This window comes from Sphaeramia orbicularis, chromosome 21 (assembly GCF_902148855.1).
Source record: "Sphaeramia orbicularis chromosome 21, fSphaOr1.1, whole genome shotgun sequence".
NCBI lineage: Eukaryota > Metazoa > Chordata > Actinopteri > Kurtiformes > Apogonidae > Sphaeramia > Sphaeramia orbicularis.
The window spans coordinates 52308309-52324690 of record NC_043977.1 but is presented as its reverse complement, the minus strand read 5'-3'; the positions used below and the strand labels follow the sequence as shown (position 1 = coordinate 52324690).

Below are 16382 nucleotides of genomic sequence, written 5' to 3'. Positions count from 1 at the left end.
TTTGGAAAAAACACACCACCTGGAGTCAAAATATGACATCATGTAAACTCAAGGTAGTGGCATGAAGAAAGAGAATTGTTAGAACTCAGTTTGAGCTACATCAACCTGATAGTGGTAGAATAATGGTCAGAGAACCAATTTTTCCCACAAAGCCCCACCTAGTGAATGAAAATGACACCATATGAACTCTGGATGGTAGGCAGAAAAAAACAATTGTAAGACGATCAATATGAACCAAATTTTATCTCAATCGGCCTATTACTGCTTGATTTATGTCCAAAAAAACTGATTTTCAACTAAGCGCCCCTATTTGGATGACTTATAATACTGATAGAGAAGCTGAAATCAATAGGGTTCTTCCACTAGGAGTCCCCTATGTGGGACATCAAGGGAGAAGAAATCCAACCAAATCTGTCCTAGTTATTGTATTCACATGACAGATATCCAGTGGCGGTGTTCGGGGTAAAACTATTATATCCTCGAAACTCCATCTCAACTTTGACCTTTCATGTCACAACTTTATTCTGCCTCCTTCTCATTCTTATAGAGGCTGTACTAATAATAATCTAATAATTCAGAACTGTCAGTACACAGCATGGGATCCATTCACAAAAAGGAAGCTAAAATCCACCAGAAGAGCAAAATCTCCAAAGATAATGAGAACAATGATATGTATGGCTGCGTAATAAAGGTTTTTCTTTCAACAAGCTCAGAAATTACTGTGTGGAAGCTTATTAATCAGGAGCTTTAACATCTTATATGTGGAGGAATATCATTCATTTAAAATAAAACACAGACTTTGCTTATCTACTCTCTGAATCAAATGAGATCCACTTGTAATAGAACCATGCAAATTGGTTTAGCAATCCCACAAGGCTGTGTCTTCTAAAAGTGCATTTATTAGGACAAAAACTGATTTTGGAAGACATGGACCATGTAGATCCAGGCCTGAGACACACTGGGCCGTGACTGCACAGCTGTCAGGAGTTGGATCTGAAAAACACAGGCGACGGAAAAGATTAGATCTTTCTGACGGATTTGGCAGGTGACGTCTTAGTTTCTGAAAAAGAGAAAGGAATCTATTCTTGTGACTCTGAGTCATAAGAATGAAGCGTCTCATCGACAGATGGGTGACAAATTGAACCCAAACCCTAGTATACACGGTGTTACTGAGGTGTTAGACCACCACAGTCTTCCAGAGCAGAATCAGTTTAATGCAGAAGGTCCAGGTTTGTACAACACTTCTGGAGAAACCATTCTTCTAAAAAAAAAACTGTATTCTCTTATTTGAATTCTAGTCAGTGCTGTGGAACATCCCACTCTAAAATCTCTTCTTGAAACTTTATATAAAGATACTGTACATATATTCATTATTAAGTAGATGTTTATTTGCATTCATGTGCATTTTCTGTATTCATGTCAATATAAAGCTATTATTAAGTACAGTGTATATAATTTAGGAGGATGTATTTGAATAAATGGAATGTAATATTCATAATGATGTTTTCATTTGTGTACACTTGTGACAAAAAAAAAAAAGAAAGAAAAAAGTGTTTTTGTTACCTTTATACAGTATCTACAAAGGGAGTGGGTTTACATTCACCACCAGGTTTCTACAGTGACCTCTTCCTGTTCTACTTTATAGTAGGAGGCACCTAGCATTAAGGTGCATTAACTGAGTGTGGATTGGATTTACTGTCCACCTAACAAAAAAGCCCAGAATGGATGTAAGAAATGGAGACTGACAAGGTTCATTTGTATTTTTGTGTGGCTGTGGGTGATGTTACCCATTAATGCCTTATTCCTTGTTTTATGTTACTACTACTAGGCAGTAACAGCCCCCACCCCAACACATTTTTTTTTTTTTTTTAAGATTTGACATATTAAAAAAGTTTTTATGCTAGGTAGAGGTGTAAAGTACGGTGTATCAATAAATGGTGAATGTGAATAAGCATAATAGAAAAGGATCTGGCAAATACAGTGATCAGCTGTGTCCACAGGTGAAGCCCAACAATGACTATAGACCACTAACACCTATGTTAACCCTCAAAGACCTAAATAGCTGCTGGTGAATAAAAGCATCTACAAAAAATATTTACAATCTTCCAAATCACTAATCTGCTCAATAAATGTAAATAATTCAGGTAAAATGCTGTTTCAGCTTTTCAGCTGAATCAAATGTGTTCTTTTTTTGGACACATTTAGTGGCTCTGTAGTGAACGTGGAATCACCGTCATCTTCAGCAACATCGATTGACCAGTAAAACCCATGGAGTTCAACAAATGGCAGTGCTTGTAGATGCTTGTTTTATGTTCAGTTAGTCAAAAAGCCACTTTGTCTTCAGTTTTTCCTGTTTTGATGCAACAGCCTTTGAATTAATTCTGGGATTTTATGACAATCCCCATAATTAGTAAAAGAAATATAGAAAATTATCAGATTTTTTTACTGAAAAATGCAAAATACAGAAGATAATATTATAATATATTGTGATAAATCACTTGAAAGGGTAAAAGTTCAGAAATATTCATTTAGAGGTGGCAACAAAAATAGTCCCAGGTCTTTGAGGGTTAGTAAGGTGCTTGAATATGGTGCATATGCATACCTGTGTTCTGGTGGTAAAGATAATCACTCCTTGAGTAAACTGGAACATTCTCAATTTTGATGTTTCATCAGAATAATATGGGGAGTGTGTTGTGTATTTACGATTGAGTGTTAAAATACGTTTGTTAAAACATTACATGTACAATTTGAGCTTCACAAATTACACATAATGACCTTGTTGTGGTGACATTTAACCCACTTTAGGATGTTAAACTCTGATTCAAAGGCTGATGCATACTTTCCATGCTAGCACAGTATGCTATGCAGCTGTTGAATCTTGCTCAAGCCTTTCATTTATTAAGGATTTTTCATGGTAAGCTCAAGCTGACTTCCAGCAATGCTCAGAGACTCTGACAATCTAACGTCCTGACCTGCAGCACCTCCCAGGGGCTTGTAAAAGAAAAAAAAAAGCAGTGGAACAGATGGAAATTTGTAAAGGTTGCCTTCTGCAACGAAACCTTGACCTACAGACCTAGCATGTTTGTAACCTTAAATGTGAACTGTTCACATTCATACAGACATTCCTCTTTGGAATAACTACTGCCGTCAACACTCTACTTTGTCCAACTATGGGTTTAACCTCTGAAAGGGCCATCAGTATTTAAGTTAAGGTTTATTTTGTTTTCACATCCACTAAACCCTTTAAAAACCTTTATTAGCCCTGCAGTTCCTGTTTCTGCATTAAATTTTGAACCATTTGAAGTTATCAAATCCAAAAACAAATTGGTTCAAAAGCCAGAAAATGAGTTCTCAGCTGGAACCAAATGTTAACTGTGACAAGATCAGTGAGCATGTCATATTCTATGAGGATGCAGAAGGCAGTCTGAGAAACTAACAGAATAAAGTGCCAGTGAAACCAATAAATGTACATGGAGGTTATTTGGTTATCCACTGAGTTTCAAGTAAGAAAAAACAGGAAAAGAGTAAGTTGCATGCCAAACTAAAAAGCCAAAATTCTAGCTAAGGCTGGTTTTACTTGAATGCAAGACCAAATCATAAACTAAAGTGGAGCTGGACGGGGTAATGTGTTACCAGACATTATCTGCTGTGCAATTCCCTCCAGTGATGACACAGCCTTGATTATAATGATTTGTCTCAAAACTAGCTGAGACACTGGCTGGTTCTCACCAGAAACGTTCCATGAGTCCTAAATTAATTAATAAAACTTTTCCACTGCCGGGATCAGATTGACTTGGCTCAGCTTGACTGCATTTCTACTGCAGGTTCACTCCTGATGAAGATTTTAAGACCAGTTGAAAAATTGCATGAATGTACATTTTGCACTGTCGGATCTTAAGAAGGTTCTAAGTAGAGTTTCAAAATGCAAAAAGAAAAAATCGGAGTCAGACAAAAAAAAAAAAAAAAAAAAAAACTTTGAGTAAGCAATTTATTAAAAACAACAATTCAACTGAAATAGGCTGTTTATCAGCTGATCAAAAGTTTAAGACTGCAGCCTTTAAAAGCCAAAATCTGTGCAAAAATATGGATTCAATGTCATTTTCTGTCAGGTATTCACACTGTCATGATCTCCCGATGGTAAAGGTAAAAAAGCTTTCTCTCTTTAAACGTGGTCGGATTGTTGAGCTGCAAAAGCAAGGCCTCTGGCAACGTGCCATTGCTGCTGAGGTTGGACGCAGTAAGACAGTCATTTTGAATTTCTTAAAAGATCCTGAGGATTACAGAGGATGTGAAGATTTTGGCTTTTAAAAGCACTGGTCTTAACCTTTTGATCAGGTGATGAACAGCCGATTTCAGTTGAATGTTGTTTTCAATAAATTGCTTACTTTATTTTATGCTTTTTTTATTTTTTGTGTCACTCCCATTTCTTCTTGTTGCATTTTGAAACTCTACTTAGAAGCTTCAGTGCAAAATGTGAATTCTTGCAATTTGTAACTGGTCTTAAGATTTTGATCAGGTGTGTATAGTATTCCACACATGGAAACTATTATGATGTCATGTATAGGGCAACTGTAGCTATGAATTGCATGGGAATCGATGAGGATAACTCTGACAACAGTAATACTTTCCAAAATGCAATGTTGTATTAATAGTTTTCAGATGAGAGTATAATTGTTTACAAATCAAATCTATGATTGAGTCATCAAAATAGAATAAAAAATTTGCTCCAAATTTTTGCAGACTTAGTGCTAGCTTAGCTCAGTGTTCAGCGTCACACCATGACTCCAAATATGTACTGGTGTAACGACAATTCTGGACCTATCCAGTCATCCAAGTATAGCTTTGGCCTGCTTAGAACTGTGGAAAAAGTGAGAAAACAAACAATAGATGCCTTTCCACCATGGGAACTTCAGAGTACAAGTGTGGGGGGGCAGAATCTCCACAGCAGAATCAGACCCACCACTGATGTAATTAATTGCGATCATTGAGAGATTGATTTAAGCTCCGCCCAAGAGTTTTCATGGATGTTTCGAGTACCTATCCCGAAGCAGGGGCTTAGTTAGACCCTGTAAAGGTTCCTGTATTTCAGTGGTTCTCAATCTTTTTCTGTGGGGCCCCCCTTTGGAGAACGAAAAATCACCAGGCACCCCTCAACCCCAACAACATTATAACAGCGGTGAAGTTGTAACATTTATTGAAAGAAACATCAGTATCATAACAATACTTTTAGCTTTTCCTTGAATAAGTTTTTGTTCAAATTAAAAATAACTTAGATTTTTGCTTGAATAATACAAATAAACTCAACAAGACTGCTCCCTGAGACAATATTCTTCCAAATAAAAATAGGAAATGTGCAGTTATTTTACAGTTAAAACAATACAGTTACTTTATTTAGAACAACAAACAAATTTTGGTTACAAAGATGAACATTTTAACAATATCAGTGGCTGTAATGAGCCTGTTTCCATTCCATAATCTCAGAACATTAAAGTGCAAATTGTACAAACTGTGCAAAAACAGAAACATTGCACATTTTTCTTTTCCAGTCCAATTCTTGTCCATTCTCCAACCCTTAACTCTTTGTCTAGTCTTGTGACAGATCACCTTGGCAGAAGATTTGTTTGTTGTACGTCCCTAAAATTAGTCCAGGGTGCTCCAACGCCAAAACATTAGTTCCACCTGCTACATGTTCTAACCTGAAGAAAAAAAAACACCGAGGGGTGATCCCATGTCCCCCTTGGCAAGCCTTTGTGCCTCCCCTAGGGTACCTGCCCCACAGTTTGAGAAACACTGCTGTCACGGTGGTGGTTCCTGCAGCAGAAACACACACCGACGGCCTCACCCCCATAAAACTACCCAGAGGTTCCTGTGTTGGAAACTCGCCTAATATCTGACAGTCCCCAGTGGTCCCTGCTCTCACACAGTGGAAATACCAAATGTGCTGTGTCAAGGAGAGTCAAGCTGATGCCAGCTGAGGAGAAGGGGGATTAGTGGGTACCGCCCCCCCCCCCCCCCCCCCCCCCACACACACACACACACACAAAAGCAGACAACTCATCAGTAAAAACTGGTTCCTCACCTCCAAGCTCATTCTGAGAGGAAGTGTCTTCTCCACTCAGCCTCTTGAAGAGTGATCTCATAACCTTGGCACTGCCGAAACGCTTGAAGCGGGCACGTACGTTTTCATGGTACCATTCCAAAGTTCCAATCTTGAGGACTCTATTAGAAGACATTAGGATGTCATCAAGTACTGTTCTTCAACAATTCAAACATGAACCAGTTACCAATAATTACTGAAAGTATCTTTTAAAGACAACGATCAAATAGAGTCAAATGCCACCCTAACAAGAACAAAAACCACATGAACTACAATAATTAACACAAAACTGTGTATAATAAAGTAAATGTGAAACGTTTGTAAGCATTAGAAGCATAGCATGATATTTTCCAGATGCTGGCTAAGGTCAATGAAAGGCCTTTTCAGTGCTCTGCCTTATCTGAGCAAACAAAAGTATAATGGGGCCAGGACAAGCTGTGCACTGTATTAGATTTGACTTCTCCAACTAGCAGAGCTTGAACGAAACAGTTGATCGGAGCTGTATCTACGATGATGTTAAAGTGTTACTTGCATGTACAGTAAATGTCCATGAAATGCTATCGCTATCAGAATGTACTTGGGCAAGACACTGAACTGTTAACTGCTCCAGTCATCATCTAAATGGATGAAAGGCAAACATATTTATGTGCACTGGCATCTGGAATGTACTTAGTCAAGGCTTGAATTCTTTACTTTCCATACCTATTTTTCTCCAGACTGAGCATGATGAGACTGTTTCAAACAAATAACTAACATACAGTGCCATAAGGCTACTAATTTCCTATTAGTTGTAAAAGGTGTATGGCAGCTGGAACTGGTACAGATAATGTGTAGATCATTTACTTTCTTCACTGAAACCTTCCATGAAAAAAACAACAGCACCTGAGCATCAAATAATGATTCACTGTAAAGTTATTGGAAATTACTGGAACTGTAACTTACATTTATATATGACCATCACAGTTTTCTCATGCCATTAAAAACTATAACAGAGTTATAAAACCCATCAAAGAATATGCAGGTCCACATCAGGATGTCATTATGAAATGCATAATAAGCAAAAGAACTTGGAGCACAATGACCCAAGAGATTACAGCTAAGCTGTACACTATGTAGTCTGACTAACTATTGAGCTCTCCAGTAAGTTGTTGGAATTGGTTTTGGTTTGTAAAGTATCATTTCAAAGCCTTGACTTTGCATTTTGACTATAACTATCTTGGCTTTTCAGAATGTTGTCATGTCGGCTTCTGGACTTTGTCTGTCTTTTCTGTTTTGTTTGTCATTTCCTGTTTTATTTTGTTAAGTTTCCCTCATGTGTCTTGTCTGTTGTCTTTACTTCCTTTTGTGTTCACCTTTCACCTGATTACCTTGCTCCTCCCTGATTATCTCCACCTGTGTCTCATTGTCTTCCCGCCCTCTTGTGTATTTAAACCCTGTGTCTTCCCCTGTTCCTTTGCCAGTTTGTGCTCTGCAACTCGTTGTATTCACTTACCAGCGTTTCTTGGATCCTGTTTGTTCGTCTGCCGTGTTTGACCTGTTTTCGTCCCTCGACCTTCGATTCAGCCTGACCTCTTCCTGCCTGCCTGTTCCCGACCTGGTTCGTACCCGACTTCGTCTCTGCCTGCTCCCTTTATTACCTCAGCCTCCAACGTTAACCTGTGCTTCGACCTCCGCCTGGATTACTACCGTGAGTTTGCTCGTCCCCTATGTACCGTTGCTCGATTGATTGTTTTCCCGTGTATGACCTGGCTTGTCTATTGACCACCCTCTGTCTGTCCCTAGTGGGGATTCCGTGGGGGTTTTCCCGACTCGGCCGAGTCGGCCGTCTGTCTATCCCACCCGCAGCCCAGACGTTTACCCCCGGAACCGGAGGCCTCTCAGAAGACAAATATTCTCTGTGTAGAGTTTTTTTCTTCTGTAAAAGTGTTTAATAAAAACACTAAATCTTATTCGGTATTTGTGGTCTTGCTTTTGGGTTCTGCCTCTGTACTCAGTCTATTACAAATGTGACCGTATCTGGCTGTTATGCAAATGTGAAATGCATAAGAATACATTTGATGGTCCTGTTAGTGTAAATTCTTAACCCTAACTACTGTTGAGCTGTCTGTCTGCAAAAACAAACCAAAAACCAAAAACCTATGCAATATGCAGATGCTCCAACAGTCCATCTCAGAAACTGAGTTGCTATCAGTCATATCTCTTAGCCCTAATTTTTTTTTTAACAGAGCGATAACTTAGGATTTCCAGTGCATTTATTAAACGAGACCAGAATGAGTCCTACAGAAAAATTTATCAATTAGTATTTTTACAGAGAAGTTGCCATTTTTTAAGAGGAAGTCAGTGGGAGCCAGGATCTTCTGTCAGTGGTTTTACACCTTATGATACTTCTGCACTGGTTTCAAGTTGTAGCCCTGGTTGTTGGCTTTTGGTCCAAACTGATTACAGAAAAAAAAACCAAATAAAACACCAGTACAAGAACAGCATAATAAAAAGTACAACAGCACAAGTTCAAATGTGAATGTATGCATATGTTTGCTGAGACAGCAAACATAACATTAAGCATGACATGAATATGATTCTAGAATAATCTAGTATATATAATTTGAGTATAATTGAGAAGAATAGTGGTCACACTGAAAGGATTTACATGTTCAGGCCACCACTAGTTACCTCCACATTGGCAAAGCAACCAATTCAGACAGTGGAAGTTGCAAATGCCTGATGGCCGGTGCTGTTACCCACTGAAACAATGACTGAATGTGTTTCAAGACTGAGGTTGTTAATGGTACTTTTTTCTACCTGGCCATGCGACAGGGGTCACACACCCAGCCGTGCTCCTTCTTATTGTAGCGACTGCAGGACTTGCAGATGTACAGATTGCAGTCCAGACATTGACGCCTGTTGTTGACCAGGAACTTGAAGGGCTGAAGACATCGGATACAATAGGTCTCAGTCAGGCTGGTCTGGTTGCCCAGCAACTCTCGCTTTGTGTCTTCCTTCTCAATCTTGGTCTTTAGGTCCCTAAAAAAGACATGGAACATGGAAGAGTAAAGCCAGGTTAAACAAGTGTTTTCTTTGTAGTGATTGCTTGAATCATGGTCTTGATTTCAATTCTGATCACATCAAAAACAAAACTAAATTTCTAATTTATTACTCAGTTTCTGTTTTTACAGCTAAAAAAACAAACCGTAACCTTCTGCATTATACACAGATTTTATGAGTCAAAATGCTGGCTTACAAGTATGAGTGAAGAGATGGTTGTCAGCACACACACAGCAGCACATGGTTGCATTTTGGCAAAGCAGTGTAAATATTATGTCAGCCGTGTTACATGGAAAATCTGTAAAGGCAGAAAATGGTGCTATGCTTCTCCAGGAAACATATAATGGCAACGTAGAAGCCAACTACTCACTTGGCATTGTGACTTGTTGGTATCATTTACTATATTTGTCATTCCATTGCTGTAGACTGAAAATTAACAAATTCAGCGACTGCCCATTTTGGGGTCCTCTTTTCTTTTACCCTCTGAAAATATCAATTTCATGCTTATTTTGGTTGTGATGACAAGCTAAAAAGTATGTAATCAGTGTTTTTTGACAAGTAAACTGATGTTAAGGTTTTCTACTACATTTTATATTGCACACATTTTGCATTACACTTTACATTTGTCTTTTTGGAATCAATAAGGATGTTCCCCATATCAGAAGGGAGTGAGTAATGTCCATTTAAAGAAGAGGATATTTCAATGTTATTATTTCAAAAGAAATGAGCTGCACATGTTTCTCATTTCTCTAAAAAAAAATATGACATGGAACCAATTTTTTCACTGAAATAAATTCAGCAGCAGCTTCTCTCATTTACAGAGAGACTGTCAACTGTTCAAACCACAGACTGTGTATAATCAGTGAGCAGAGGAATGTATTGGTGTCTGATCTGGTGTTTTGAAGGCAGTATTTAGTGCTTTGGCAATTGCCGTGTTTGATTTTTAGAGCCATAAGTGACCATATTTGGATGAAAGGGATGGAGTTGTAGGCGTGGTGGTGGTTGGAAAATTATAAAAAACAAAAACAAAGAAACAAAACAAAACAAAAAAACCTTGTGTAACAAAGTAATTTTACTGCCCTGTTAGTGAAACCTGTGAAACATATTATTACGTCTTCAAGTTACACAGTACTGACTTCATTTTGGATCTGATATCCTTGCCCCTTGGTCCAAACCACTGTCACCATGAATACCTTGTAAGTCAGTGACCTTAAGTGAATGGAAGTAAGTGAACAACATGTTTTGCTACAGCTGTCACCAGCACAAGAGAAGGTAACCTGTGCAACTAAGGCAGGGGTGTCAAACTCATGTTAGCTCAGGGGCCGCATTCAGCCTAATATGATGTAAAGTGGGCCGGACCATTAAAATAATATAAATAATAGGATAACAACTTATGAATAATGTCAACTCCAAAGTTTGCTCTATGTTTTTGAGTGAAAAAAAGTCAAATTCTGTAATGAAAATGTTTACAGCTATGAACAGTACTTGAACATAACATGAACAAATATGAACCTGAAAATTCTTTTTAAAAAATAAGCGCAATTTTATCAATATTTCGCCTTAGTTTATAATTTGTACATGTGCATTATAACTTACAGATCACAATGGATCTACAAATACACAAAACATTTAATGACATGCAGAATATTAGTAACATTTGAGTACTGTTAAGACATTTCAGGTTATTCACATTTTTTGTAAAAGGCTAGTCTGTAAATGTAAACATTTTTGTGCAATTTGAACTTTTTGAAAACTGAAACAAAGAGAAAAATTTGCAGTTTTCATTATTTATAGGTTATTATGATAGTAGTTTACTGGTTCTGACCCACTTTAGATTGAATTGACCTAAAATTATTTTAATATCCTTGATTTTTAATATCTTCAGTGTAATTTCAGTGTAACTTTTGCATTTCACAAATTCATCCCAAGGGCTGGATTGGACCCTTTGGCAGGCCAGACAGATTTGGACCCCGGGCTGCATGTTTGACACCTGTGAACTAAGGTATTTCAGTGTCATGCCATGGATCTCCAACCTGATTAGTGGGTTAAATACACTGCCTGGCCAAAGAAAAAGTCACACATGCAATATCTGACTGCACCACCTTTGGTTTTGATTACAGGAGACATTCACTATGACATATTTTTTTCTTCCACATAATGCTTATTTAGTGTCACAATAAGGTTCATAATATTTTTTCCATTGTTTCCATAGTTGCATTAATTTTTGATTAGTGATGATGGAGAATTGGACTGCTGCATCATCTTAATCACATCCCAAATTAGAGTCTGGACTTTAAAGTGACTAATCCATGTGTGAAAGTAGACACTTGTACAAAGAGATCCCAGATTTGCCACCACTGACTGATTTCCACAGCCAAGCCAAAGGAGTAACAGGTGAGACAGGCTGGACTTTTACACAGCGGACCTGCAGACTGGAATCAAAGGGGTGGTGACGCAGCACAGTGTATATTGTGATGTATAACTTGCGCTTCAGAAATACCCCGAGCATAGAGGTCTTAGCTAACCATTCCACAAATGTTAGCATGGATAGAACCCTTGGCCTAAAGTGACAACAGCTCACAGATCTCGGTGTCTCCTCAGTTTGACATCTTTCTGGTCGCGTTGATATGTTTGTTTACTGTACACGGTCCACCCTCATTTTTAACCCCCCCCGCGCAGGGGTCCCATATGCAATATGTCATCAAAACGTCACACCTTGGTTGCAGAACAAGAGGTGTTCCTTTTATATAGCGTTCTGGAATCATGAGTCCACCTTTATCACGGCTCTGTTACTACCTCCAGAGGCGTTACAGAGCTGTGACAGAGGTGGAACCAAATGATCCACCATTTTGTTTACAGAGACGTTGTTCTGGAATAAAGGTGAAATATTCCTGCAACAGAAGTGCTGTGTAAAAGGGACTAATGATGTCTTATTCTCCCTGAACCATTCTGTCACATGCCTGATGATCTTGATTAATTCTGGCATTGTCCAATCTTTTTGACGTTTAAGAAATGAGAGGCTACTTACAGCATCAGTTAGAGTTAAATAAACAGCCTGGACAAAAAAAAACTAACTGCCTGGATTTAACTAAACAAATAGTTCAGATCCTTCCATGGGTAAGTACTGCAGTGATGAATAATGTTTCAGCTGTAATAAGTTATTTAACTCTAACTGATGTAGTAAGTGTCCTCTCATGTCTTTCATGTCATCAAGATTGGACAATGCCAGGACTGATCAGGATCATCAGGCTTGTGACAGAATGGTTCAGGGAGAATAAGACATCATTTTCACACATGGATTAGCCTCCATAAAGTCCAGACTCTAATTTGGGATGTGATGAAGACTTAATGCAGAAGTCTGATTCTCCATCATCAATAATCAAAAATTAATGCAACTATGGATGGAAAAAATATTTTTAACCTTATTGTGACACTAAGTAAGCATAATGTGGCAAATAAGATGTCACAGTGAATGTCTCCTGTAATCAAAACCAAAGGTGGTGCAGTCAAATGTTGCATGTGTGACTTTTTTTTTTGGCCAGGCAGAGTATGCAATATTTGCTTGTTGTAATTTGTGTAGGGGTCTGAGTTCGAAACTGATCATTGGTTGACGTTTATGAACCTAATTTGTAGCGTGTACACTGTTGTACACTGTTGCTACTGTAGCTGAACAGGGAGATATCATGGATGTAGGCAACTGAGCCAGCTGTTAGTCTAGAAATGTGTTAGCTAATGTCAACAAACTACACCTCCAGCACAATATGTCATGTAAGCAGACAAGCATGTGCATATTTTAAATTGTAATCATACCGAACTAATTGAATTTTTGTGAAAAATGTTTATGCGCTCCTCTGCCCTAAACCTACTTTGTGACACTTTTAATGAAATACTTGCATTAGAATAAGTTTATATTTTTGGTATCTTTACAGTATATATTAATCTTGTGGGTTTCTATGCACCATCTCCTTTCTAAAGCATTGTCATGATGCTGTACATCTAAAACAAGTGAATGGTGTTTGTTTGTTTGTTTGTTTGTTTCACAGGGATAAATGGCAGTTAAATGGATACTGGTTTTGCTAAACCCTTGTATTATATATGAAAAACAGACCATCACATTTCTGTTAAAGGCAGGAAAACTTTGGTCAGTTGGTGGCTGACAAGTTTCTCCTCGAGTGCTCATAATGATGGGTTGCAATGAGTGACACAGCTCACTTTTTCTTTAAAGAAATAGGCACATGTTGAGCAGTTGACTAAAAACCTTTGATTATACAAATGAAGATGGTTCACGTGAGAAAACTCTAAGGAGAAATGTTAGAAAAACTACTTTCTCAATAAAGATTTTTTCCTATTTTTGGAACAAGAACTCTCTTCTAGAAATCACAGTTTGAATTCTCTGTCACCATTGAATAATTATACTTGTACGATCCAAAAAATGCAGCAATTACCTCAATAAAATACTGAAGCAAAGCTCAAAAACACAAACTATTATTTTTTCTTCTTTCTGTGCGACTTGGCCGCTCACATATGCACAGTAAATGACTTCTTTTCATTGTGTCAGACTGTTTTCATAACTCCTGCAGATTGTTGGAAAAGCAATGGTCTCAATCAGCTCTGTGGGATGCTGACAGTAGTGAATAGGAAAAATTCAGATAACTAGTCCCAAATGTCACACAATGTGGGTGGAGTCTGGCAAAACACCCACTAAGGATAAGGAGATGCTTATTGTTTATTAAAGCTTTTTTAGGCCATGCTTTTTAAATTATACACAGATTTTTAGGATAAATGGGGTACTTTGTCAGTATCCCATAACCTTTCGAGATACAGCTGCTGGCCATTAGCGGAGCGATTTAAAAGTAATATCTGTTAAATCTGCCCTCCTCTGAAACATCAAATCCCACAGATCTGGTATACAAGATGCCTCTTCAAATAAGATGCATGCTGTAGGCGACTTCCAACCCTTCTATACACCGACACACAGTTGGCAAGGTTAAATATCAAAGGCAAGTGCATTGGCTTACACAGAGTGGACTTTTAGTAATGGCTGGGACTGCATGGACTGTAAATGTGCTCACATAAAGAGGCTGGCAGCAGGTAATGATTAATGTTAAGCCATGACTGCAGTGTCTTCTTTGTAGATTGTTCTGTACTTGAGATCGGCACTAGCACTGCAATAACAACAGCTAATGTAAGAGTGATGTATACCTCTTTAATTCTTCCATACCAAGTGCTGTATGTATCTGTAAATTAATTATTTCAGGCAAAATGAAATTGTTTTGATTTTGTAAATTGCCACATTTAGTGATTCACATGATTCCAATTCAGAAGTGAGCATAAATGACTAATAGAAAAACAATAATTAATGGATGTGAATGAGCACCCAAACGTTACATGTCTGCTTGTGTAGTTACTACATGAAACTTCTTTTCAGTGGGATTGAACAGATTGCATCCTTAAATGAAAGAGTGCTATCCAAACTTTCCTACCCAGTTAAAGCTTCAGTTGTTATTGCTCAATGAGCTGTTAGCATTAATGTAGGTTAAGGCGGTGTTTATCAACCTTGGGGTCAGGACCCCACATGGGGTTGCCTGGAATTCAAATGGGGTCACCTGAAATTTCTAGAAATTGGTAAAAATAAAAAAAACAAACCTTACGAATAAAAACTATATGGTGAGTTGACAGAGACAAGCACAATACATAAAAGACATGACAAACTGTGAAGCTGAAACTGAAGCACTGTGGTTCTGTTTATCTGTCAAATGTTCATTGTTGTCAGTTTCAGATGCTGCAGCTTTTTCATAATTCATAGTTTGAGTTATTGTCTTTTCAGTATTAATTGTCAGCCTTGTAAATCCAAGCTAGACTGACTGTACATATTCTGACCAAGAAAAATAAAATTCTCATGTTGTGCAATTATCTCAACCTGGCTTTTCTGCCTCCATCCATAATAATATACATTATATAGACTAAATGTCATCTAAAATTAATGTTTATTTGCAACATACTATAGCAAACTATTACATGATCAAAAACAAATTAATACTGCAAAAAAAAAAAAGTCTCCGTTTTGAATGTCTGGAGTCGCCAGAAATTTGTGATATTAAAATGGGGGCAGGAGCCAAAAAAGGTTGGGAACCACTGAGTTAAGGTACTAATTTAGGTCTGTACATTGTGATTCATTGTGATTTGCATGAGTATTTTTTTTTCCACTTTAAAGAATTTGGTTTGGTCTGCATTAAGTTGCAGTAAATTTGTGCAACTTGTTGCTTCACTGCTGTAGATAAAATAATTCATTCATTCATTTCCATAACCACTTAATCCTGAAGAGGGCTGTGGGGGTGCTGGAGCCCATCCTGGCAACCAGAGAGCGAAAGTGGGGTACACCCTGGACAGCTACCAATTAACCTAGTTTTTTAAGGTGCATGTATTAGGAAGAAGGAGGAGGCTCAAGGACCCAGAGAGAACCCATGCACACACATGAAGAACGTACAAACTCCACACAAATAATGACTGACCAAATGAGTAAGCCATATAGTGGGCTCAGGAGGTAGAGTGGGTCATCCAATAACTGTAGGGTTGGTGGTTCAAATCCAGCTCTGTCCTAGTCATGTGCTGTTGTGTCCTTGGGCAAGACACTTCACCATCCTTGCCTCCAGTGCTGCTACTCACACTGGTGTATGAATGCGTATGAATGTTCGGTGGTGGTGGTGGGAGGGCCCGTAGGCGTGACTTGGCAGCCACGCTTCTGTCAGTCTGCCCAAGGGCAGCTGTGGATACATATGTAGTTTACCACCACCAGAGGGAGAATGTGTGAATGAATGAATATTGGATCCACTGTACGCCCTTTGAGTATGCGTTCATTGAAAAGCGCTATATAAATTTAATCCACTATTATTATTTTAAAACTTGTTTGTATGTTGCTGCTCTTATCTTATCTTATCTTATCTTATCTTATCTTATCTTATCTTATCTTATCTTATCTTATCTTATCTTATCTTAATGTCTGTGTGTGTCTGGTGATGATGTGTACATAAGCTTTTCTTGCTTTCGGTGTGTAAAAACCTTTTTTGATTCATAAATATCTGCCTGGACAATGGAGCGACATCAGAAATTATCAAAATATTGCAATGATATGGTTAAAAGTGATGCAAAAATGCAGAGTTTCAGACAACTCAAACAACAGAAAGCCACCACCAAACACAGCCTGAGCCTCCAGAAACCAGAACAAAGAAAACTTGTTAGGGTT

The 16382-nt window shown here is 38.1% G+C and overlaps 1 protein-coding gene across 3 annotated transcripts in view; it reads right to left on the bottom strand.

The window, feature by feature from the left end:
* Window positions 1-16382, bottom strand: part of LOC115412653 (melanophilin-like) — a 64800-nt gene that overhangs the window by 35329 nt on the left and 13089 nt on the right. For all 3 annotated transcript variants that reach the window (XM_030125269.1, XM_030125270.1, XM_030125271.1), the window contains exons 3-4: window positions 8897-9118; window positions 6080-6219 (exon numbers count right to left, since the gene is read on the bottom strand). In XM_030125269.1, coding sequence (XP_029981129.1) covers window positions 6080-6219; window positions 8897-9118 — 362 coding nt within the window. The remainder of the gene's footprint in view (window positions 1-6079; window positions 6220-8896; window positions 9119-16382) is intronic.